Source organism: Danio rerio, chromosome 4, assembly GCF_052040795.2.
Source record: "Danio rerio strain M-AB ecotype USA chromosome 4, GRCz13ab, whole genome shotgun sequence".
Taxonomy (NCBI): domain Eukaryota; kingdom Metazoa; phylum Chordata; class Actinopteri; order Cypriniformes; family Danionidae; genus Danio; species Danio rerio.
The window spans coordinates 14,424,650-14,449,680 of NC_141024.2; the positions used below are offsets into that span (position 1 = coordinate 14,424,650).

The window sequence follows — 25,031 nt, forward strand, 5'->3', positions numbered from 1 at the left end:
AGTTTTTTCATTTTTAGTTGAAAACCTAGCCAAGTAGGGGGCGGTTAGGTTCGGGGATGAGGTGTCTGAATAACACTGTTGAGAACCGGGTACCTTGTACTGTAGTGTTAGTAACTGTACTATGGAGCGTGTTTTGGGCGGGTTTAAGTTACGATAGTTTCCGGGAAAAAATAACAAATTGGGAAGGTCACGGGAGATCGGTCTTAAATACGGGAGACTCCTGGAAAAAACAGAAGTGTTGGAAGGTGCACTTAACTGTTCAGTTCTGGTATGCAGAGAAGGGTTGCAGAAAGAGAAGGTATGTTTGGGTGCAACCGCCAAAGGACTGCAGAATGACTGACAAGTGACGTTTTACCAAAACTCTTTTAATATCAGTTGTGTATAAATACTGGAGTCAGGGAAATACAGTTTTGTTGCGCATCTCCTGAATGTAATTCTTGTATTGGTGTAATGTAACCCAGAACTCTGTCCTCGAATCATTCATCTAATAAATAACTCAAAATTTAGGCATTGAAGAAAATCCTCTCCTGACCTTTTTTATTGAACAAGCATGGAATTGGCTTGATATTCCAACACTACCATATACCTATTTTAAAGTTTAGACTTTGGTAATTTAATTCATTCTTGCATTGCTACATTTAGCTTTTTAAATAAAACTAATTTGATTTGTTTTATAGTTTGACTATGGTAAATGTATCATCTTTTCTTTTTTTTCTTCTTTTTTTGTTGAACAAATTAAGTAAATTATTACGTATATAAAATAAATGCCCTATAGTGACCACCTTCAGGACATTAGCTGAATTTGCTAAATAATATTAGCATTCCACTTTTACTATATTTGTCATGTAGGAACATATTGTAATAATTATAATATTAAAATGATTTCAGCCAGTTAGTAAAATTCCCAAATGATTACGCACTTTTAAAGGATCCGGGAGCACAAGGCTCTGTTCTGTTTGCAGGGCGAGAGGGGAGTTTGAGTTCAGGCAGGTCTCGAGAACTCTAACCCCCCTTTATTTCGAGCTAATGACAGATTATAATATGCTACGAAGAGATATACTGCTGGTTAAGAGCTCGACTATAGTGTTAATTTAGATTGATCAATTCACTTATGACACGTTTTTGTATGGTGGGAGGAAATGGGAGAACCCAGGAGAAACCCAGGCAAGCACGGGAAGAACATATAAACTCTGCACAGACATGACAGCAGGCCTGTTGAGGATTTGAACCAGTGACGTTCTTGCAGTGATGCAACAGTGCTAACCACTGGGCCATTGTGCCACCCTATAGAGAGATAGGTGAAAGATAACGGCGAAGATAACTGTAGTAAGAAACTCTGGTTATTTATAGTGAGTTAGGAATCATCGGATTGGTGAATCATGCGTTAGCTAATGCAGGACCAGCTGTGATCAATCATAATCACGTGCTGCTCTGGAAATTAGTATAGAATTAAACTTCACTTCAAACCAAAAAAAAAAAAAAAAAACAAAACATTCACATCTATCGCATTTTATTTCTGTGATCAAACAAATAAAACTGCACTTTGATTCATAAAGTTTTTTACATGAGAAATAAAAGAGTTCACTGCTATTTAAAACCCTTGAGTTAACACCTAACATAAGCTTAAGTGTTGTATTTACTCCATCTTTTGTTCCTCGAAGCAACTGACATTTTTGCATTTATGCTAATCATAGTTCAACATAAAACTACAACCTGATACACACAAAAATACATTTAAGGAATAACGATATATTTATGTAATTCAGAACACTAATTTATTTAACGTAGATCCTTTGTTCCTCAATATGATTAACTCCTTTGCGTTTATGCTGATCGACTCATTATTGTAATTTAAAACTCGCCATAATCAAACACATAAAACCACAACCTGAATCATAAAAATTGACATGTCTAAAGAATAATGAGCCCACTATCATTCCAAACGCTTGAGCTAGCAGCTAACATGCTGAACACATTTAATGACCTTCATTGATTAAGAGTATTGCAGAACGTTGTCACTTGTGAATTTCAGTGTCTGCGCAAACATGTGAAAATATAGCCATTCCTAAATTTCACCTTAGAAAGGAATGCTTACCAAATCCCGTGGAGAACTGAACCTGCTCTAACAACTTTGCAGTTGGCAGACAATGTTTTTTTCCCTCACTCTGTTGTCTCTAGTGTCATCCACCGTGGTCTTTTTTCAAGTACTGCAGGTGGAAGTGTCTATAAATGGATTCTGGAAAACAGTCGGCACCGGTTTGTGCTTCAGGCAGAGCTTGTTTACAGAACGTAAAATATGATAATGTTCTTGGCCAGTTTCCCTAGTGGTATCTGAGATGATAGGGCTGCGATTTCAATTGACATCCTCAACCGAACATCAATCATTCAGATTTTACAAAGAAATGATTGCTGCTATACCAAAGAAATAGCAATATTATGTTAATGTAGCCAGTGCTGAAGCCCGGGATTTACCTCAGCTTGAGCGTCTCTGAAAACAACTTCATGCACTATCATGATTGATTAATCTTGCTAGGTGTCTCGAAGCCCTCTAGACAGTTGATAGCATCCCCTTGAGCGTCAGGACTGTCTTGTGTTCGGCATCTGTCAGGATCTGTATTCCCCTGCTTGTAGCAACACATCCTGCGAAGGACAAATTAATTAGCTGGTGCAAATGCTAGCAGATGGCTTTGAAGGACACTCGCTCTACCTCAGGAGATGCGCAGAATTTGCGTGGATTCCCCAGATCGCACATCTTCCGATTCTGTCGCGTGTCCACCCCTGAAGTACGTACTTGGGGAAAAACCGTCTGCTGCCGTTTCACCATTCAATTTTTCAAAGGAAAATCTGTTATTTGCAATAATATGAACCCGGCGAGGAGGATAAGAAAAGATTAATTAATTAATTAAAGATTAATTCGACATCATTACAAAGCTGTGGTTGGAACCGAAAGCGGCACGATCTGGCGCGGCCTGCTTTCACTTCCAACCGCAATTACAAATAATCAGTCCAATCAGTATGCTAATCTCTGGTGTTCAAACCGACGATTCATCAGAGTCGCTAATTCGCCGGCTGTCTCAGGTCTTTTATTTTGCCCTCTTTTCTGCAAATGTGATAACGGGGTTAACATTATCGGTGCCTTATCAGGCCCGCGGCAAGCACAATGGAACCAGTCCGGATCTGAATGAGCTGAAAAGGTGGCAGAGACGACAGCCATTGTGATTTTTTTTTTTTTTTGTCACCGCATGGCTGATAAAGAGAGTCTGTGAGGAGAACGAACGGAGAGGCCTATCAATTATGGCTCAATTGTTTCCTATTCATTTATAATTTAATGAGGGTGGAGATGCTAGCATAGTAGTGCATAGTATGGAAACAAAGGACTATGTATTAGTATCTTGGCACAAGTGAACACAGAAAGCTTCTCAAGACTTATTGTTTGTGCGCTTGAGTCAATCGCATTGGGGAACAAAAGAGCTACAGTAAATGCTGATGCTAGTGGTCTTAAGTCTTTTGAATGGCAGTGAGTTCATTATTCTTTGAACATTTGAAGCTAAGCTGTGTGTTAGCTGCTAATTCAAGACTTTTAATTCAAGGATTTTTCATTTGATCTGTTTTTAATCTGTATGTTTTAGACAAATTGAAGCTAAACTATGTGTTAGCCATTATTCAAGACTTTTGACTCAAGGATTTAGCTTTTTATCTCTTTATAATTTGTATTTTTGGAGATTTGAAGCTAAGCTTTGTGTTAGCTGCTAATTCAAGACTTTTGACTTAAAGATTTTTCTTTTTATCTGTTTTTAATCTGTATTTTTGGAATATTTAAAGCTAAGATATGTGTTAGCTGTTACTTCAAGACTTTTAATTTAAGGATTTTTCTTTTTATCTGTTTTTAATCTGTGTTTTTGGAATATTCAAAGCTAAGATATGTGTTAGCTGTTACTTCAAGACTTTTAATTCAAGGATTTTTCTTTTTATCTGTTTTTAATCTGTATTTTTTAGGCAAATTGATGCTAAACTATGTGTTAGCTATTATTAAAGACTATTGACTCAAGGATTTAGCTTTTTATTTGTTTATAATTTGTATTTTTTGGAACAGTTGAAGCTAAGCTACATGTTAGCTGCTAATTCAAGACTTTTGACTCAAGGATTTTTATTTTTATCTGTTTTTAATCTGTAATTTTGGAATATTTGAAGCTAAGCTATGTGTTAGCTATTAATTCAAGACTTTTATTCAAGGATTTTTCTTTTTTATCTGTTTATAATTTCATGAAGCTGTGATTCTGCTGCTAGATTGTGGGTTCGTCATCTACAGGAAATAGAAAGCTAAGTCAACGATAGCTAATACCTCAAGTGTTTCAATACTAGTGAATTCTCACTTCTCAAGTTGAGGTCTTATCAGTTTTACCTAACTTGTCTAAAATTAGCTGAAGTTGAAGTTTCCACCATCAAATAAAAAAGTTTATCAGCATAAGCACAGAAGCAGCCACAATGAGAAACGAAAGACTACGCTAATGCTAACCGCTAACTGAAGAGTTTGGAACAGCAGTGAGTTCATTCTTTCCCACTATTGTGGCTTTATCTGTTTGTAATCTGTCGTGTCTAAAATATGGTGAAGCTGTGGTTCCTGGTGCCAAATTATGATGAAGTTTATCAGCATAACAACAAAGGAGGCGTAATTATTCTCATACAGTGATTAAGGTTTAGATTTCCCTCAAGGTACCACGAATCATCTCGCACGCGTCTGCACAGATTGCCACAAAGAGCATAAACAGTAAGTCATCAAATGAATTATTGCTTGTGTCTAATTGGAGATGTTCATTTAGAGACAACATCAGCGGAGATGCTTTATTGACACGGGTCCCTGCACAAATCAAAGGTTCAGATAAGGAAATGAACCATTCAGAAGTCATCTGCAAATGACAGATATTCCTCGACGTTGCGGGGGAAAGTGGTGACTGCTGCGTTTTTTTCCCCGCAAAGCAAACGTGACAGTTTAATTACCTTCGCCTAACGTGAAGATGGAAAGGGTCTGAGCTGCTGTGAGAGCACGTGTCCGTTTACAGTGAGGTTTTTTTCTTTTAAATGATCAAATGAATCAAACAAAGGCTCGCCGTTTTGGCAAGCGCAGCACTTTTTGAATCTCATCACTCACATGGATCCACAGCCGAAATCAGGCATCATTAGACTTTGTGTTCACAACACTATTCGTGTTTAAATGATGTTGCTTTTATCAAAGTGCGTTTCGAGGTTTAATGGTTTGTAAACCAGTTGGGGAGTTGATGTTTGTGAAGGTGATAGCAGTGTCCTTCAATGTGATTCAGAGTTATGTTACAGCTCTCATGTGCATATTACCCAACGACATATGTAATACACAGAAGACAATTTGACTTCTCTAATAATAAAATATTCAAATTAGGCTGTACTATATACCTATTTACTTATCCACAAGTGGTTCCAAACCTTTATGAGTTCACTTTTTATGATGAACACAAAATTTATATTTGTTTAAATGTTCAAAAACTGAGACCAATGACTTCCAAGGTAAAAACAATAGCATTATGGAAGTCAGTGGTTACATGTTTATAACATTCTTCAAAATAACTTTTGTGATAAACAGAAGAAAGAAACACAAACAGGTTTGTGGCAAGTGAAGGTTGAGCTAATGATGACAGAACTTTCCATTATGGGTGAATCGCTTTAAAGGAACTACTACACACTTTAAACTGCGGCCACACTACGAGCGACTCGCAGCGGTAAAGCAAGAAGCAATCCAGTGTTGCCAGATTGGAAATGTCAAAGTATCATACCGGAACCTAAAAATTATAGTATTTGGAGGAAAATTATTGTACACGAGTCAAACAGAGAGCAAACAGCTATTATTTAGACAAATATCGGACATAACATACAAATTACCACCATACGTTAAAAAAATAAATAAATAAATAGGCATACCTTAAAGCAGGGGTGGCCAACCCTGTTCCTGCAGAGCCACCTTCCTGCAGATTTCAGTTGCAACCCATATCAAACACACCTGCCTGTAATTATCACGTGGTGTTCAGGTCCTAATTAATTGGTTCAGGTGTGTTTGATATGGGTAGCAACTGAAATCTGCAGGAAGGTGGCTCTTCGGGAACAGGGTTGGCCACTCCTGCCTTAAGAGTCGCTGTCATCGAATGTTGAGGGATTCATATAGCGGTACAAATTGGATGCCGTCATGGACCACAACATAGCAGTGCACCCTCCCAATTCTTTTCCACACTCTGAGGTGTGCACAAGCTCATTTAGAGTACCTGTAATGAGCCGTGGCCTTGTTTTGATAAGATTAACATAGGAAAAACAAATTCATATGACACATTTAAAAGGGGAAAAATGAGAACAAGTGCAAATTCCCCTGTCCTTCTCACCTTCCTTTTCAGCATTCATTTTTTTTACTTTATTACTTAAACGATCAACCTCAACCTGAAAACTACTAACCTAAGCACAGCCATCCACAGCCTGAATGTTAACTCGTGAGAGAGAGCCATTCTCTAAGTTGATTGGCTGAGAAAATGTAACGTAAGATATAAACATATTTAACTCCACGTTCTCCTCCCAGACAGTGGACAAAAGATGTAACTAGATCAATAGCTATAGAAGCCCTAAAATCACAATGAAAATCATTTTAAATGGCATAAAATTCTGAAATGATCATACATTGAAGTATTTCTTTCATTATTGATCGTACAAATGCAATGATTGTCGTATGTCTGGCAACACTGAAAGCGACCGCTCATTTTATCAGAGAGTGAGCGACTTCCAGCAACCTCCATCTAGGTGAGCGACATCGATCGTTGATGACCAGGTGGGCATGTCAAGCGACGCAACAAAGTTAAAAATCCTTCAACTTTATGCAACTTTAGTCGACTTTCTTGAGCGACAGTTAAAAGGAGCACCAGTAGAGCTCACAGGATCCTCTTTAAACTTCTGAAAAGGCCACAGACCTGCGTTTGCAGCAGATCACCACCCAGAGCACAGGCAGCTACAAAGTGGCTGCTAGTGTGAATGAGGCATTAGAGGTAAATGTACATTCAGGGAAGACATAGTAAATGACAATTGTTTCCTAGGAAACTCCATGAAATATATTTGTATATGTTTTATATTATTTAAATACTGTAATATATAATACCCCTGTTGCATAAAACATTTCCCCGAGTAATTGGTGGTTTATTCCGCTGTGGCGACCCCTGATTGATTCAGGGACTCAGCTGAAAGATAGTGAGTGAGATATATATATATATATATATATATATATATATATATATATATATATATATATATATATATAAATGATTTCTTGTAATCTTGTTTATATGACATTTTCCTCTTTTTCTTTCCTTTTTTTTTCTCCCAACTCTAACTTACAGCCAGTCACGAAGCAAAGCAAAAGTTATATAACCTGTCAGACGTACTGTCTCTCAGCCCTATATAACTCAGATCAAAGTGTGTTTATCTGAAGAGATCCTTGCCATAAAAAATGACCCTAATGTCTTTTTTAACCTAAAATAATTAACATTAACATATCCAAATGAAAGTGATGGCGGGTTTCCTGCAGACTTTTAATCTCATTACAGTAGGTTCTCTTCATTGACATCCACTCAACTAATGATTTGAATCGCTCTATGTGCGAGGACAGCTGACTGACATGTTTTGCCACTTTGAAGCCCATGGGTTGGGTTTTGCTTTCATTTCCTGAATGAGATTTTCTCTCATTTTATTTTTGTGGAGTCTCACCCCTGTGGACATCTGCATCCAGCTCACTGGGCTTCTTTATCAGGGAAAAGAGTTCAAACTGAATCGATACAGCACACAATGAAGTGGACTTGAGCTTAAATTGGCTCACTTGGGAGACAGAAGCCGTCTCTTGCTCCACATACAGTAAGGATAGACGACTATTCAGGTCACTATAAGCGCATATATTCATTCAGTAGCGTGGTGATGAATACTGACATTTCTGAGGCACGTCACTGGAAATGGCTTCATCACGGATGCGTTTCTTGTAGAATAAGAGTGCTTTCTGCAGTATGATGCAGGTTTGTGTGTTACCAATTACTTTTTCGCTGTTTGTTGTTTCTTGTTCCGCCATGATAATTGTGTCCACCTGGGTCTTGTTTGGTTTAACTGAATAATCTGATGCGTCTTTAATAATTACTTATCCTTGTTTTTATGCACATGATGTTTGGGAAATCCTTGTTTCTCCTTGTTTTTATTTTAAAATCCCTTAGAATTATTTAATGTAAAATATTATTGTTATTAAAAAGTTTACACATGTATCTTTGTCACTTTTACTAAAATAGTTCCTGGGATTTTTTTTTTTGCAATTGTTAGTTGTAAGGTTGAATTTTATTTATTTTCTTAACAAATGTCTTAAGTGCCCCCTTTTTACTATATACGAACATTTTGTTACTGGAAACTATGACCTCTGGTGTGACGCTATATGCTGATTTTAAATCGGCAACTTTACTGAAAGCTTTAATAAGTTGAAGGACTCTATTTAAGATCATGTGACTGAATCCCACTGTGAAGTTTTTATCTTTCACATATTTTTGCAACTTTTTTGGAACTACTAAAATTGCAACTCTTTGATGTCCATTGGTGGACAAAAATTTTTTGGCGAAAACAATATTATTCAGAATTTTAAATAAAATGAATAGGATTATATGAAGTGTCCAACAATAAAGATGGTGCATCGTGTTCACTCTATTTGTGTATTATTAGGAGTTGTTTTATCTACTATATATATATAAGCTGTGAAAGAATTGATAAAGTTAGTGACCCTTTATATCTTCTCAAACTTTAAACTACATAAATAAAGAATCAACAAAATTAGTGTTTTTTGTCACTTTTAAGGCAGAGAATAAATTATTCTTATTTACTTTAAAGTGAAATACCTTAACATAAACCAAAGAGGCCAATAAAAATGTTCTGTTTCGTTGGAAATTTTCAGTATTCCAGTAAATTCCAGTATTTAGGAACGACAAACAATAACTTGACTTCTAGTTGATCATTTAGTATCAGAAGTGGCTTATATAAAAGGCAAAGGCCTCCAGATTCTGATTATTTTACCAAAAGAAAATATGATCATTCCTTGACGAAAGTCTTGAAACCTAACAGAAATAATTTACAGTATAGAATATTAAGTCATGGTGTAGTGGACAAAGAATTAATATTGTGTATTGACTCACATGAGCTAGGAAGACTGCATCCACACTTTTGTGACTCAATTAACTTATTAATAAAGTCATCTGGAATGGCAAAGTAAGTGTTCTTGCAGGACTCCCAGAGTTCATCAAGATTCTTTGGATTCATCTTCAATGTTTCCTCCTTCATGTTACCCCAGACATGCTCAATAATGTTCATATCTGGTGACTGGGCTGGCCAATCCTGGAGCACCTTGACCTTGTTTACTTTCAGGAACTTTGATGTGGAGGCTGAAGTATGAGGAGTGCTATCCTGGGGAGGAATTTGCCCTCTCCTGTGGTTTGTAATGTAATGGGCAGCACAGATGTCTTATACCTCAGGCTGTTAATGCTGTCATCCACTCTGCAGATCTCTCGCAGACCCCCATACTGAATGAAACCCCAAAACATGATTTTTCCTCACAAAACTTGACTGAGTCTGTGAGAATCTTGGGTCCATGCGGGTTGCAATTGGTCTTCTGCAATATTAGTCATGATTGTGATGCAGTTCAACAGATGATTCATCTAAAAAATCCACCTTCTGCCACTTTTCCAAATGATCAACTAGAAGTCGAGTTATTATTTGTTGCTCTTACAACTGGGATCGACGACAAGATTTTTGTCAGATAGTGTGTATATATATATAAATATATATACACACACAACAAACAAACAAGAGGCCCCTGTAAACTTTAATTTGACTCAATATAAAGGATCAATACTTTTAACATCTATAAAGCAAAATTACTTTTCAGTTAAACAGTTTGAAGCGACTTTGTGCCACATTGACTTACATTACATGGACTATTTTCAATTTAGTTTGTACCAGAACGAAATCGAGTAACCGCTGTCAACGCTTTCATTTTAGCATTCTTTTAAAACTGTGACACTATGAAAATAGCACGGGTAAATTCCCAGCATAATGTTGATACCAGTCCTGAAAAAAGCATTTCAAGCTTCACAGTGTTTTTGTGCCTTCCAAATTGAACACAAATGCATAAATAAGCAAGCGGGAAAAGCAGCGGCTCATTTATTCCTCTTGGTGTGTGTACCTGTTTTCACAGACGCCGCTCTTCCATTGATCAGACGCCACATTGGCTGTGTTTGCAGACTCGGACCCCTCGAGCGCCAGCACAATGGAGACGGTTCGTGTGCCAGGTAATTGGCGTCTATGGGGGACAGGTGCTCCCACAATGCATTGGGGCTCAGTGCCGGGTCTCCTTTCACATGGCTGTAATTACCTAATTGAAAAGCTCACTGGGGGGAAATAGAAGCGAGAGATAAGGTCCTTTTCACTGCTTTTTTTGTGTGGCTGAAAAAAACATCTATTTGTTGCCACTTGAGGTAAATATTGTCCAAGGGAGAAATGATGGAAGGGAAAGCAAAGATAGAGGATCCATTGTGAACCAGGGGCCGATTCAGAGAGCCGCTGTTTGATGGAGGACACACAAGATGAGCAAATGGACAATAGACTGAATGATTTCTTTAGTTTTAGCCTCTATGTTCATGCCCTGTCCGTGAACTGCTGTGATAAAAGCGTAGAATGGTTTATTACTGAAGTATGCTTTGCATAAGTTAATGTTTGCTTACTTAATGCACTTTTCTGGTCTTAAAATAAATAAATATTTGGAATAAGTTCAATATATTGAACTTATTTTTATAGTTTTATATATCACTCTATTATGTATTATATAATAGATGTTTGCAAGTTTGCATTATTGCGAGTTGATGGTTAAAATAAATAAATGCATAAGTTACTCACTTGCCACTTTATTAGGTATACCTTACTAGTACCGGGTTGGACCCCCTTTTGCCTACATAACTACCTTATTTCTTTATGGTATAGATGCAACATGGTACTGGAAATATTCCTGCAAAAGTTTGGCCCAAATTGACATGATAGCATCAAGCAGTTGCTGCAGATTTGTTGCCTGCACATCCATGATCCACAACATCCCAATGCTGCTCTATTAGATTGAGTTCTGGTGACTGTGGAGGCCATTTGAGTACAGTGAACTCATTGTCATGTTCAAGAAAACAATCTGAACATGACAATGAGTTCACTGTACTCAAATGGCCTCCACAGTCACCACATCTCAATCCAGTAGTGCACCTTTAGGATGTGGTATAAAGGGAGATTTGCATCATGAATGTGCAGCCGACAAATCTGCTGCAACTGCGTGAAGCTATCATGTCAATATGGACCAAAATCTCTAAGAAATATTTCCAGTACCTTGTTGAATGTATGCCACAAAAGATTAAGGCAGTTCTGAAGGCGAAAGCGGGTCCAACACAGTATTAGTGAGGTGTACCTAATAAAGTGGCCGGTGAGGGAGTGTATACATAAATAAACAGCATTATCCTCTAGTGAGTCTGTGTACATAATGATTATTTTCATGAACAAGATGAATGCATCAATGAACCTTTAAAGATATATAAATCCTCACTAATTTCTCCTTTAGATGTTGGAATATCGATTCCAAATATCATGATGATCAGACAAGAGAAGACCACCTGCAGACCCTCATTACCGCTGGATGAAGTCTAGCCTTTGACCTGTAAATCTGCTTCACACAGGAGGATTTTCTGCCACATTCATCCATGAGATGTGAGTATGAGCATGCCATTAATCTACATAATGTGTCTTATAAGACACAGATTTCTGATCCTTCAGACTGACTGTATGCAGGTTTTTGCATGGATTAGAAGTGAAAGCCTTTTTCTATCATTATTAACACCTACTACTGCTTTAATGGCTCACATATAATGATATTTTAATCGATGATCCCATTAGAGATTTTCCTTGGGTCATTTCCTCCTTTTTGTGTGGTTCAAGAGCTTTAAGTAGCGATATAAATTATCTAAAATGTTCACTTTGAGAATAAAGAAAGAGTTAGCCTGTAATGAGATGATATTATTGGCAAGTGGTTCAGTATTTACTGGTGTGTGTCTGTGAGTGTGATGTGATCAAAAGGCTGAATCATTGCTGCACCCTGCTGGAGGAAAACTGTTACTTGTTTAACACAAAAAAGTGCAATTTAGATTTTGTAATGCTGTCCATTTAACATAAGTTAACCCTCAAATGCATTTATTTAATAGCATTGAAAGTTTAGAATCAGGTGCCCTTTATTTATTTTATAACGTTCAGTTACATCTTCATATCAAGTGTTTTATTTCTAACTGAATGCTTCATATTTTAAATATAATGAAGTTGAACTTTAAACGCATTATGCAGTTATAATGTAATCTATTTCTAAGTACAACAGCATATTCATAAAATTAAAATAAAGATTTGTATTATGTACTATTATAGTATATACAGCAGGAAAAAAAAGAATTGAACACATCACCGTTTTTCTCAGAAAGCATATTTCTAAAGGTGTCATTGACTTGAAACTTTCCCTGGAACCAAAAGAATCTATATATGCAAAGAAAACAGATCTGATTAGTTGACAAATGAAGTTATGTGTAAGAAAATGAAATAACGCAGGGAAAAAGTATTGAACACATGAAGAAAGAAAGGTGTAGAAAGGCAGTGAAAGCCCAGACTACAGCTGAAATCTTCCAGTATGTTCTTCAGCAACTCTCTGCCCTTTGTCATTTTAAATTAATATTAGCTGCTTTAGTCCATCATCTACATTATCAGGATGATGAAGATGAAACCCGGGTGGACATTTCAGCAAGATGATGATCCAAAACACAGTAAACTCTCAAATGCTTTCAGAGAAAGAAAATCAAGCTGTGGAATAGCCTAACCAATCACTTGACTTGAATCCAATATAAAATACACATTAAAGATCAGATTTGATAGACGAGACGAGTTCAGTACTTTCTCCTTGTGTCGTTTCATTGTTATTACACATAACACATTTTTCAGATTTGTTTTGTTTTATTTTTATGTGTGTATTGTTTGGGTTTTCAATACAAATTCTGGTTCAATTCCATGTCAACAGCTCATTTAGAAATATTACTCACAGGAAAAAACATGATGTGTTCAATACTTATTTTCTCCGCTGTATGTGTATATTACACTTATTTTAGTAGGTACTAAATACAATACAATCAAGAATATTTACATTAGACTCTCTGGACAGACCGAATGGGTAAAAATGGCTACTAGTGTTGACAAAAGTACTGTATTGATTCCATATTCCATACGTATTGATACTAAATGTATTAAATGGCAGTATGAATACATGCAATGCTCTTACTAAGTTTTACTTTATTTATCCATTTATTCAGTGGCTCATTCGACAGGTTATGCTGTAAATTTTGTTAATTTTTTATTAGTTTAAAGATGCGATAGAAAAAGAAACACAAATTCTGTATAATCAGGAAAAATACAATCAAGAATATATATATTTTCTTAAAGAAAATGACTTGTTTTGAAGTTTGAAATTAGTTTATATATCATTTTTCTTTTTCATTTAACACAATTTGCACAATTTAAATTTGTAGCATTTGTAATTGTTATTACTTTTTATTGTATACATAGTTTTACATATTTGGTTTAAGTAAAATTAAATATTTTTATTAAATTAGAGCAACGTCATTAGATTTAAATCTTAAGCATTTATCTAAAAATGTATCTATTTTTATTTTTTCCCCCTCCATAGCTCGCTCAAATACACTTTTCTGCTTTTCTCCTTCTGTTTTAAACGATTAGCCAATGTTCATAGGGTTTAAATCTGATACGTTTTTTATTTCATATGAAAATAACGTGACAAACAAATATACAAACACATATTTACATTTTCAAGTATCTCCAGATTCATGCCATAACACTATGAAACAATCATAAAAGTAGTCAATATGGTTTGTGTGCAACAGTATTTTTGGATCAAAAGTCTTTAGACATCCTTTGTATAAGACAAAATTTGCCTCCTGTTTCTGGAGAGGAAGCTATACAGACTTTGAATGATGTTAAGGCTAATAAATAGTTCCATTTTTAATATGTGCGATCTTATAACAAAGTAAAAAAATTGAATGAAGAAATAATTTTCCTTGAGAAAAATCCCAGTAGATGTGCATTTCATCATTCAACCCCGTCCTTCATCATCTTTGAGTTTTCCAACTGAACATTCAGAGCTCACATTGCGGCAGAGCGGCTCATGTCCAGTTTCCGAGATTATATTTCAGCCATCATTCACCTACCATGACAGAATCACGTCTCAGTCACCTGGTGGAGTCGCTCTCTGGAGCCTCCTGACAGACTTTTGGAGTCCCGTGGTGAAGAAATGACTCGCTTTACCACAGTATGTGTGTGTCGTTTCATTCAGCGCCACTTCCAGCCGTGACAGCAGTGACTGTCTGAGATCCTCGCCAAATGTGTACTGCAAAAACAGTCATTTATTAGCTGTGGACAGGCCGAATGGCTAAAAATAGCTACTAGTGTTGTCAAAAAGTGCTGATATTTGTGAGTATTGATAATAAATGATAGAATATTGCTTTTTTTGCAGTATGGATACATGCAGTGTGTGAATTGTACATTGACGATCAAGGATCAACATATTTCGGTTAGTTTCTGTAATACATGCTTCAGTCATTTATGGATTTATTTTTTAATTGCTTCTAGCAATTAACAGCATTTTGAGGGATATTAAGTGTATTCTGACCTACAGTATTCTCTGATTAGCTATTTCAGATGGTACTGTAGGTCAGACTACAAACGTTATTAAGCATCTAATTTGACTTTACTTTCAGGCTAAATGTAGATCCAAACAACTATTTTTCTAGAAAACGAAGTCTCGTGAACACAAAGTCTATCAGTCCTGTAGATCTCCCAATTGTAGACTTTTTCCTCTAATATACTGATTGGTGGTCAAATGTATTTTTATATCATCTATTATTTTAATTATTAATATTTAAAATACATATTAGAGTGAAGTATTTCTCAGTATTAAAGAACTGACCCTCCACACATCTTGTTTTGACATTCTTCAGGGAGGATCAAGCGTTAATTAGGGGGGGTCAACCCCTCCCCATGCTCCCACTAATAAAATAGAATAAAATTAAATAATTTAAACTTCATTTCTGTGGCTCATTTTACAGGTTATGCTGCGAAATACATTAATTTTTAATGTTTCGTCAGTTTAAAGATCAAGCACCTGATGTGATAGGAAAAGAAACACAAATTCTGAATTCTCTACATGATCATTTGCTTAAATGGATTACTAAATATGTCAAATAAGTAAAAAAACACATGTTCAGAATCATTCAGAAAGTCTGTTCTGTCTAAAAGTGAAAGTAATCAGCTGTGTTAAAGTGACATTTGTGTTATAATTTGCTAATTACTGACATTTCACTTGTTTTCAACGATGCTTTACATTTTATATAAGTTAGGGTTGCAGTTTCTTCTATAATGTTAGAGAATTGTGAAATTTATTAAAATGCTGATTGGCATAACTTATTTGAATGTTACATGGTTCAAAATAGGGCTGCACAATATATTGTTTCAGAATCGATATCGCAATGTGCACATCTGCAATTGTCCCATTGCAAAATATGCCATTTTGTATCTGAATTATAGTTGATCGGGAGCTACAGGATTGTATTTAATTACTGTTTTTATACTAAATTTATACGATTTTAGAAGTTCTTTCTATGTTTTCTCACATAGAATTTTGTATTGTTTCTAGTTCAAATATCTAAATTTTAAATTAAAAACATAATGTAAAATTTAATAATGAATATTTCACTAACCCCACTGGTAGATAATTTTACTTGTTTTACGGGAAAAACTCTTCTGAACTTTCTTCTGAAGTTGAAAACTTCTTACTTGATCTAAGAATGTTTAGATATTTGGACTAGAAACAAGACAAAGCAAGGTAATGAAAGTATGTTTTGCCTTGTGATTATTCAATTTCTCTACCTGAATACTGTTAGACTTCCCAGAAAACCATCAAATAGTGCTATTCAAACCCTCTTGTGAAACTGTATTCATATCTCAATATTTCGGGTTCATACACATTTTTGCTACTAAAATTCCATGACTTTTTCAAGACTTTCAAGTAAATTTTCATGACCTAATGTTTCATGCAATGTCTACACATGTGGTAAAAGAAAAACAATGCATGTTCAAATTTATTACAGAATATCTTAAAACAGAACAATCTATTTAGTTTTGATTTATGTTTATATCTATGTAAAAATTATTAGATAAGGCTTTAACCGCACCAATAATGTGAGAGTATGTGATTGGCCAAAGACAGAATAGAAGTAAATAACCTATATTCAAGTATACAGATATGTATTTTCCATGACTTTTTCAAAACTTTGTGGGTTTTTCTGTTTCTACAAAACTTTGAGGCCTGGAAAATGCTATGTCAGAATTCCATGACTTCTCTAGGTATTCCATGACCGCATTAACCTGAATATTTTTTGCAGAAAAATAAAATATCGCAAAGTCAGATTTTTCCATTTTTTTGTGCAGCCCTATCGAAACAAAGAAAACAACAAATATTTAAATAATTAATTTTCATTTATAAAGTAAAAACTGAAAAAGTAGACCACTGAGCCATTTTATTAAGCTTTTAACTCAAAATGAAAATAGAAAGAAATAAAAATGTGCATGAATACTGTAAACTGAATAATGCGGAGGCTATATGTCCCTATGGTACAGAAAACTGTATTGATTATCGGTATTTTTTAAGTATTAGAAATTCCAGCATTGTGACAACACTAATAGCTACTAACAGTACTCCTCTGAATAAACTAATCACCTGTTCGAAAGCCTCATACACGGCTCTGAAGGCAGGCTGTTTGTCGCTGTGAAACACTCCTCTGTTTCCGTGAAGCACGAAAACACCCTCGTCTTCAGCAGGAGCGCAGTTGCTGCCATAGATGCAGTGATCGGGACGGTAGTTCCAGTGGCAGGGCAATGTATATACCATTTCTGGATGAAGACGCATGTCTGTTATTGAGACTTAAATGGCAGTTACAGATCAAGAAAAGAACATCCAGAAAAAAAAAGTACCTGGATTGTAATGGAAGATGATGTTAATGAGGTCTTGGTCACCCCAGGTGATGTTAAGCTTGTATTTTTGTAATAAAGGCATCAGGAGCTCATCCCAATGTAGACCAACAGGGGTCATGTCATTCTGTACATGGAGAAAAGGGAAAAAGAGCTGAACTTCATTCACAAGCCAAGAAAAAAAAAGGGAGTTTTGCCTCCCTCTTCTGGACTAAATTAGAATTACATGTTCAAATCCTATTAAAATAGTTCAAAAAGATGGTTCTCTTTCATATTGTTATTTTTATTATCACTGTATTTTCCTTTCTTTCCTGCCCATTGAATATTTGGTATGTGTGTGTATTACTTAAAAATACTACTACTAATAATTCCACTAATAATATTGTAATTTAATAAATAATGCGATTATAACTATCAGAGGAAATGATTTATGGGCACTAAATCATCCTGTTAGAATGATTTCTGGAAAAATGTGTCATTCTGATGGGAAAATTCAGCTTTGCACCAGAGAATTTACATTTTAAAATATACTCAAATAATTATTAATCTAAAATATACTAGGTTATATGAGCACAAGATATTATTAGATATTTTTGGCCACCATGAAGTTTAAAATTGTAACAAAAGATGTCGCATAGAATTTAAATGATTGGTCAAAAAATCAATTGCCCATTAAGCAAAATGCTGTTAAAACAAAGAACAGCTTTTCCCTAGACCTCACATAATCCCTCTTAAAATCTCACCTTGAATTGTGTGATTCGCATCCGGGTCAAGTTCATCAGCATGACGCCAGAGTTGATGCCCATTTTCCCATAATAGGGATGCCAGGAGAAGCGACTGTACCAGGCGATTCTGGGCTCCTCGTGTTCTGGAGCCATTGCTATTAACTGTGTGGAGTTAAAGAGCATCAGCATGTCCCAGATCAGCTCTACAGGCTGCAGGAAGAGCACATCTGTGTCCACATACAGCAAGGAGTCCAGTTCCCTCAGAATCATCTGTACACAGAAAAAAAGGTGACATATTATCTGAATATTTTCAGAAAGATTCTGCTTTTTAAAATGAGACCATGACTTCTTAAAAAAAGAGTTGTAAGCAATTTATGCATTGTTTTTTTTTACTTTTCAAAAAGTAAAGCAAAACATTATGTAATAACTGTAACCTTTTCAAATATACTGAATGATTAATCAAGCAAAATATATATTTATATGTGAATAATAATATTAATAATATATATATATATATATATATATATATATATATATATATATATATATATATATATATATATATATATATATATATATATATAATATTAAAGCTTTAAAATATTTCCATTGTAATAATATTTGCTTTGTTATCTTTATATTTTATATTGTTGTATTAATTATTAGATAATTATATAATTTGTTTTTTTCCCTTCTACTGTTTTAGGTTTTAATGTATATAAATAAAGATGACAAAAAACAGCTTTCGCTGAAAATAGCTGCACAGCATAATCTAAACATGAAGTTAAATCAAAAGAAAGTTACAGGGTGAATAAAAGACATAGAAGTTTTCACGATACATTATTTGTATTACAAGTTTTATAAATTGTTATGTTTAAATAAGCAAATGATGCATCCTTTGCATACACTTCACTCCATAATTCAGAATACATTCCAAACAGCCATGGAGGAAATAGAAAATGTAATTATTGGTAAAATCAAATGTTTGCTTTAATTATGCATTATTTGTATTAACTTGTCCCTCAAAAAAAACAAAAACAAAAAAAAACACGAATTATTAGCTTGATCAGTACCGAAGCCAAATCTGGACCTTATTTAACAAAATAACCTACAATAATGGTTCAAAAATTTGTAACCCAAATGTATATGTTAGGTAAAAATATTAAATAAAAACTTTAAAAATAGCAAAAATTAAGAGAAACAAAAATACATACAATTTTGTTAAAATGTTGTAGTTTGTAATTTTTTTTGCAATGTTATGCATGAATTTAAATGTATTATCCTTCTAGTTCTAAAGATGTTCTGAAGCTAAAATATTATTTTAATAAATATATGTTTAATAAATCTGTTTTGTTTAAATGCACCAATATATATTACTCATATTCACTGAGAAATGGATAAAAATAATTCTTATCAAAATGGGGTGGACTCATTTATGCTGAGCACTGTACATACAAACAAGGTCTTCATTATTATTAATATTTGGAACATGTCACTTTAGGGGCTTTGTAGAATTTAGATATTAATAAAACAAATAAGGTTTTGTGTGTTAAACTCAAGTGGAGATTTATGGCTCAGTGCATGAGAAAAAAATCTGCATTATAAATGAAGTCCAGACACAAAAAAGTGTGATTTGAATAGATTTCTTTATTTTCTCTGTGTAATGCAAAGAAAACCTTTGACAGGTGCATGAAAACCAGTGTTTTTACCTGCAGTGTGTCTCCTTAAATAGTTGCAGAAATACTCACGGGCAGGAAGAGTCTCTGTGAAGCACACGGTTTGAAAAGCTGACTCCACTCTTCATGGTGCTCATGGGGGAATGAAATGGGGTGAAGAACATAGCTGAATTTCCCTTGGATGAAAGCCGGCCAGGAATCCAGCTGTACAAGAGGAAAAATGGATTGGCAAAGGGTAAATCTTTCATCTCCTTACTGTTTCTCAATGCCTTAGCAGCAGATTACAGTGCACAGAGTTCACAGAGAAACTTTTTACCATCTGAAATGACACGTTTAACATTGCTAAAATGTGTTCCTGCCCCCCTTTGAATTATTTTTCTTTTTAAAATATTTCCCAAATGATGTTCAACAGAGCAAAGAGATTTTCACAGTATGTCTGGTAATATTTTTCTCTTGGAGAAAGTCTTTGTTTTATTTAAGGTCAAAATTATAAGCCCCTGTTAGCTATATTTTTTTCGATAGTCTACAGAACAAACCATTGTTATACAATAACTTGCCTAATTACCCTAACCTGCCTAGTTACCCTAATTAACCTAGTTAAGCCTTTAAATGTCACTTTAAGCTGTATAGAAGTGTCTTGAAGAATATCTAGTTAAATATTATTAACTGTCATTATGGCAAATATCAAATAAATCAGTTATTAGAAACGAGTTATTAAAACTATTATGTTTAGAAGTGGGGTGTAAAAGAATATTCTCTCCGTTAAACAGAAGTTGGGGAAAAAATAAACAGCGGGGCTAATAAATCAGGGGGGCTAATAATTCTGTCTTTAACGTAGTGAAAGTAAAAGCATTTATTATGGAAAACAATATATTATATTTCAAATAAATGCTGTTGTTTTGAATTTTCTTTTCATCAAAGAATCCTAAAATGCATAAAGATCAGCTTTTAATCACAGGATTAAATTACTTTAATAATTTTGTATCCAGGATTTCCACCTTTTTAATGCATAGGACAGTAGAGAGTATTGACAGCAGAGACAGGGGAAAGATCGGCATAGGACCTTGAGACGGGAATTGAACTGTGAGCAGCGGAGTGCATGTGTCAACACACTACCCACTACACCAATGGCGCCATCAATACATCACTATTTAAACTACATTCAGTCAGAAAAACATTATTACACATTGTTATAATAATTCACAATTTGACAGTTTTACTGTATTTTCAATCAAAACAGAACAAGCAGAATAGACTTCTTTTAAAGCCATTAAAAAAAAGCTTGCGGATCTGACATATTTGACTGATAATGTAAATGTATGCATGTCAGAATTGACAGTGGCTCCTACTAACATCTGCTTTAATGCTGGTTTGTAACTGTTGCTCTGCAAAGATGTGAAATCTCAAGGCTCTTTGGCTGAGCGTGACTGCAGTCTTCAGCATGTTGACCACTTCTCCGTGTCTCTCTCCACAGGCCACCGCTGCCAGATGCATCAGTACCTCCTCCTGGACAGGTGAGTTCGGATTCTGGACAACATCTCTGTAAACACCAGATGTTTTTATGTGTACACTAAAATATACATACAGTACATTACTTGAGTAAAAGTGTGTAAATTTATATTTATTCAGTTTTTAGATTAATATCAGTAATATTATTGACTAATATGAAAATGTTCAAATGATTTGTTTAAAATACAGTTTGTAAAGTAATATTTTCTGTCTTTTAGTAGATATATCACACGAGACTTGCTTTATTTACATTATTATTGATTTGTTTTGTAAACATTAAACAAAAGTTTAAAAGGTAGTATTTTTTATTTCACATATTACGTTTTTAGTTATGATACTACCAAAAGCATTCCACATAAATATGCAGATTTTTTTTTTAATTCTGCGCAAAAATAAGACAAAATGTCCGCAGATTGTGTCTGGCCCTAATGATTGGTGATAAATAGCTAATGAAAGCATTGATGAACGTACACACAGACACACACAGAGATCTCAATAAAGGCTACAACTTTGTTTCCTACAACTGGAAATATTTGAAATACTATTATACCTTCTAATAATCTGCAGTGGTTTTCTTTTTAGTTTTCAAATGTTCATTTGATCAATAATGTGATACAAATATTTTATGTTCAGAAATAGAAATACTTAGTTGTCAGAACAAAAGAAAAAGAGACATTTTTCAACAATGGTCAGTGAAAAGTGTGAAAAACTAAAAGAAACCAAAATTTGATGTAATCGGTTGTTAAATTCTGTTTTTGTTGCAAACATTATTTCCAAACAATATACATTTTTTTGTAATTAAAACTGCTAATTGAAACTTTTAGTTAAACTTGTAATTAACTTGAAATCAAAATGTTTAACTACATTAAAATAAGTGTTTTATTATTTGATTTGCAACTGTTTATAATCATTTGCAAAGCATATTAGATGTTTAATAATGAAAATTAATAATTGCCAATAATTTTAATTTATTTTGGATAAACATCACACACATTTTGTTCTAAATGTAAAACAAATCTCATAAATAAAACGATTGTATGTCTGTAACGAGTCTTTAAATGTGTGTGCATTGATAAGATATTGGGAAATAAGCTGTTTTAATTTTGCAGTTATCTTCTTAACACATTAAAATAAAAATAAAAGAATGAAGTATTTTCCTTTATAACAGTTTATTCAACAAAACACACAATAAACAACTGTTATTAAACATGCCTAAGAAGGAAAAGTGGCATTTCTTGTTTATTTATTTATTTGTGTATTTATTAATTGGTACAACAATGTTCCAAATAAATGGAACGTGCCATCTGTAAGTGTTGTATCTAGTTCAACTTTTAATCATTTATTTTTAATTTATCATTTAAATTTCGTTTTTATTACTTATTTAGGTTCAGGAGTTGAGTGAATGAACTGATCAAATTCACCAAGAGCTGCGTGACCTGTTTGCCTGTATAATATAATCTCGTGATCAGCTGAAACACAGGTGTGTGATAGAGGCGTGATCTCGCAGCTCGTGGTGTTTGTTGTGTTGCATTCACTGCTCGACATCTCAACAACACACTCCTTCACAACCAATCAGGCCAGGTAAGAGAGAACAAGAGTTTCTCGAGTCGGTGTGGAATTACACAGGCTGTTGTCATGAGCATAGCTTCCCTTTGAAGGGAATTTTAAGAGCTTCCTTTTGCAACTTCCTACTGCTTTTGTAAGAATTAATTAGGATAGTTTCTGGATAAATGCAATACAGCTGCAGGATTAACATTTGGATGTCCTATTTCCCCATACTGTGATACAAACACAGCGTATATTTATTTGTCATTGAACTACAAACCTCGTTTTGCATAAAACATCGTACAGACTTCTTAAACACAAAGTTAACCTTTTAAACTGACCTTTTTACAAACAAAATGAGTTTACCGGTGTGATGTGGTCGCGGTGGGTCGTTGTTTTGCTTTTGCTCCATTGAAGCTCTTCTGTTGCAGCGGCGCTCGAACTTGCTTAAATCCAGCTGAAAAACTTCCTTCGTCATGTTTACTGAACAGAAATACCAAAGATAAAAGAGCGACAACTATGCACAAACCAAATGTCCTAAGATATATACGCATTATAGGTGAAAAGTTGAAAAGTGCACACAAGTGTACTCGCCCACTACTGTCCGCTAGTGATGTCCGTTTCCTCAACGAGTCGTTCTATTGAGTCGAATGTTTTCTTTGAATCAGTTGAAGTGATTTACAGAACAAAAACACTTTAATAGTCCAATATTACAAATTCTATCATAATTTATTTAATAAGTTTAAAGATAATTTAGTACTTTTACAATTTAGATGCTAAATATATTTAGATCCTGAGTTGCCAACATCTGAATCGTGGTTATATTATTTATGAGCTTAATCATGGAGGTTACGCACTGAACATTATTATATTAAATAATGATAAATAAAAATGCATTATTCAAAAAACATACCTAATATATATCACCACTAAAACATTTAGAGATGCTAGAAGAGTCTATGGTGATGATGTGTTTACCTCAAAACGAGCTGTTCGAAAGAATCGACTCATCAAAATGATTCAGCATTCATCTCATTAACGACCACCACCATCCCCCCAGATACAAGTTCTTTCCCCAGAAGCGTGGGAAAGACTCTGCTAAGACTCTGCTTGCTAAGACAAACCCTTTCAGGTTATTTATTTATTATTTATTATATATATATATATATATATATATATATATATATATATATATATATATATATATATATATATATATATATATATATATGTTTATATATATATATATATATATATATATATATTATCTTAACGTTATTACAATATTTCTGGTTTTATCTTTAAAAATGATTATACCTTTACCAATATGTAAAAAGACAAAACATTTCTGTATTTCAGTTTGTATTCCCCATGATATAAGTGCAAACTTTGCTGTAAAATAAAATGTAGCATTTACATTTGCAATTTACAACCACAATTTTAAAATGTAAAGTCCATACTATTTTTTTTATTTTATAAGTTGCAAAAATTTATTGATTTAAATTTAAATGTGTGTAAAATGTGGAAGCAGAAATTGTATGATTAAATGTTAAATTTTAATTTCCAATTATATTTACATACTTAAACTAGGATGTAATTTACATATTAAAATTATGGTTGCAAATTACAGAATTTCATTTTCATGTTGCACCAAACTTTGCACACGTCTTGCAAAATGCAAATTGAAAGCCAGAAATACATTGCTTTCCATGCTGCATTGCCGTTTTGCATATGACATTTTCTTTGTTTCTTAAACGTGTCTAAAATATAATTAGGACAAATATTATTTAAAGCATACATTTTGGACGGTACATGCATCAAATTAAACCTGTCTATTATGGTTTCAGTTTAATTTTGCAACTTGTATAGCATTAAAAAATAAAATTAGAATGTAATTTACATTTTAAAACCGCTTTTGAAAATGCCAAATGTAGAGGACATGATTTAATTAAAATTTTGCAACATGTCAGAGAGAATGTAAACTGAAATACAAAAATGTATTGCCATTTTGCTTCTCGTATACTTCCATATTGCAGCCTGCATTTGTACTTGTATTATTAACCATTAGGTGGACAGTAATAACAGAATTTTTTAGTAACTTCTAGTAATATATCAAGTAATAATGGGAGGGTATCAGTTATTAATACATTATTAATACAAGTATCTTTAAAATAGTAACAGGCTTTCTGCAGGTTGTAAAAACATTTCAAGACTACTAGACCTTTTCTGTTTTTTTCAGTGAATATGTAAAAATATTTTTAAATCAATATACATTTACTCTAAAAGCAAAATGATGTTGGTAGGTGATTTGGACCAGCAGTTTAATAGTGACCTAAGTAGTATTTAATAGGTTTATACAGTACTATGTACTTTAATGTTGGAACAGATCCCG

At 34.0% G+C, this 25,031-nt stretch overlaps 2 protein-coding genes and 2 long non-coding RNA genes across 8 annotated transcripts in view; 2 read left to right on the top strand and 2 right to left on the bottom strand.

Moving 5' to 3' along the window:
- LOC147844665 (uncharacterized) overlaps window positions 1-25,031 on the top strand; it is an 892,045-nt gene that overhangs the window by 666,415 nt on the left and 200,599 nt on the right. The gene's annotated exons all lie outside the window — the stretch shown is intronic.
- On the bottom strand, window positions 997-7,221 carry LOC103910423 (uncharacterized). The gene is made up of 5 exons (XR_015482906.1): window positions 4,282-7,221; window positions 3,732-4,136; window positions 2,708-3,547; window positions 1,670-2,640; window positions 997-1,612 (listed from the first exon to the last, which is right to left on the bottom strand). It is a non-coding gene; the product is annotated as an uncharacterized LOC103910423 (long non-coding RNA).
- gxylt1b (glucoside xylosyltransferase 1b) lies at window positions 13,889-23,269 on the bottom strand. 4 transcript variants are annotated; one of them, XM_087246778.1, is made up of 8 exons: window positions 23,222-23,269; window positions 23,006-23,122; window positions 20,939-21,125; window positions 19,658-19,789; window positions 17,928-18,179; window positions 17,188-17,311; window positions 16,934-17,106; window positions 13,889-14,545 (listed from the first exon to the last, which is right to left on the bottom strand). In XM_087246778.1, the coding sequence occupies exons 3-8, from the start codon at window positions 21,077-21,079 to the stop codon at window positions 14,384-14,386; spliced, it is 984 nt and encodes a 327-aa protein (XP_087102904.1). In that variant the 5' UTR covers window positions 21,080-21,125; window positions 23,006-23,122; window positions 23,222-23,269; the 3' UTR covers window positions 13,889-14,383. The 4 variants fall into 4 exon arrangements, with proteins under 4 accessions (XP_087102904.1, XP_087102903.1, XP_087102902.1 ...); XM_087246777.1 differs by having other exon boundaries at window positions 22,981-23,122; XM_087246776.1 differs by having other exon boundaries at window positions 22,981-23,269.
- The window catches only part of pphln1 (periphilin 1), a 62,056-nt gene continuing 59,595 nt past the window's right edge, over window positions 22,571-25,031 (top strand). For both annotated transcript variants that reach the window (XM_087247577.1, XM_087247578.1), the window contains exon 1: window positions 22,571-22,675. The gene's annotated coding sequence lies outside the window, so the exon portion shown is untranslated. The remainder of the gene's footprint in view (window positions 22,676-25,031) is intronic.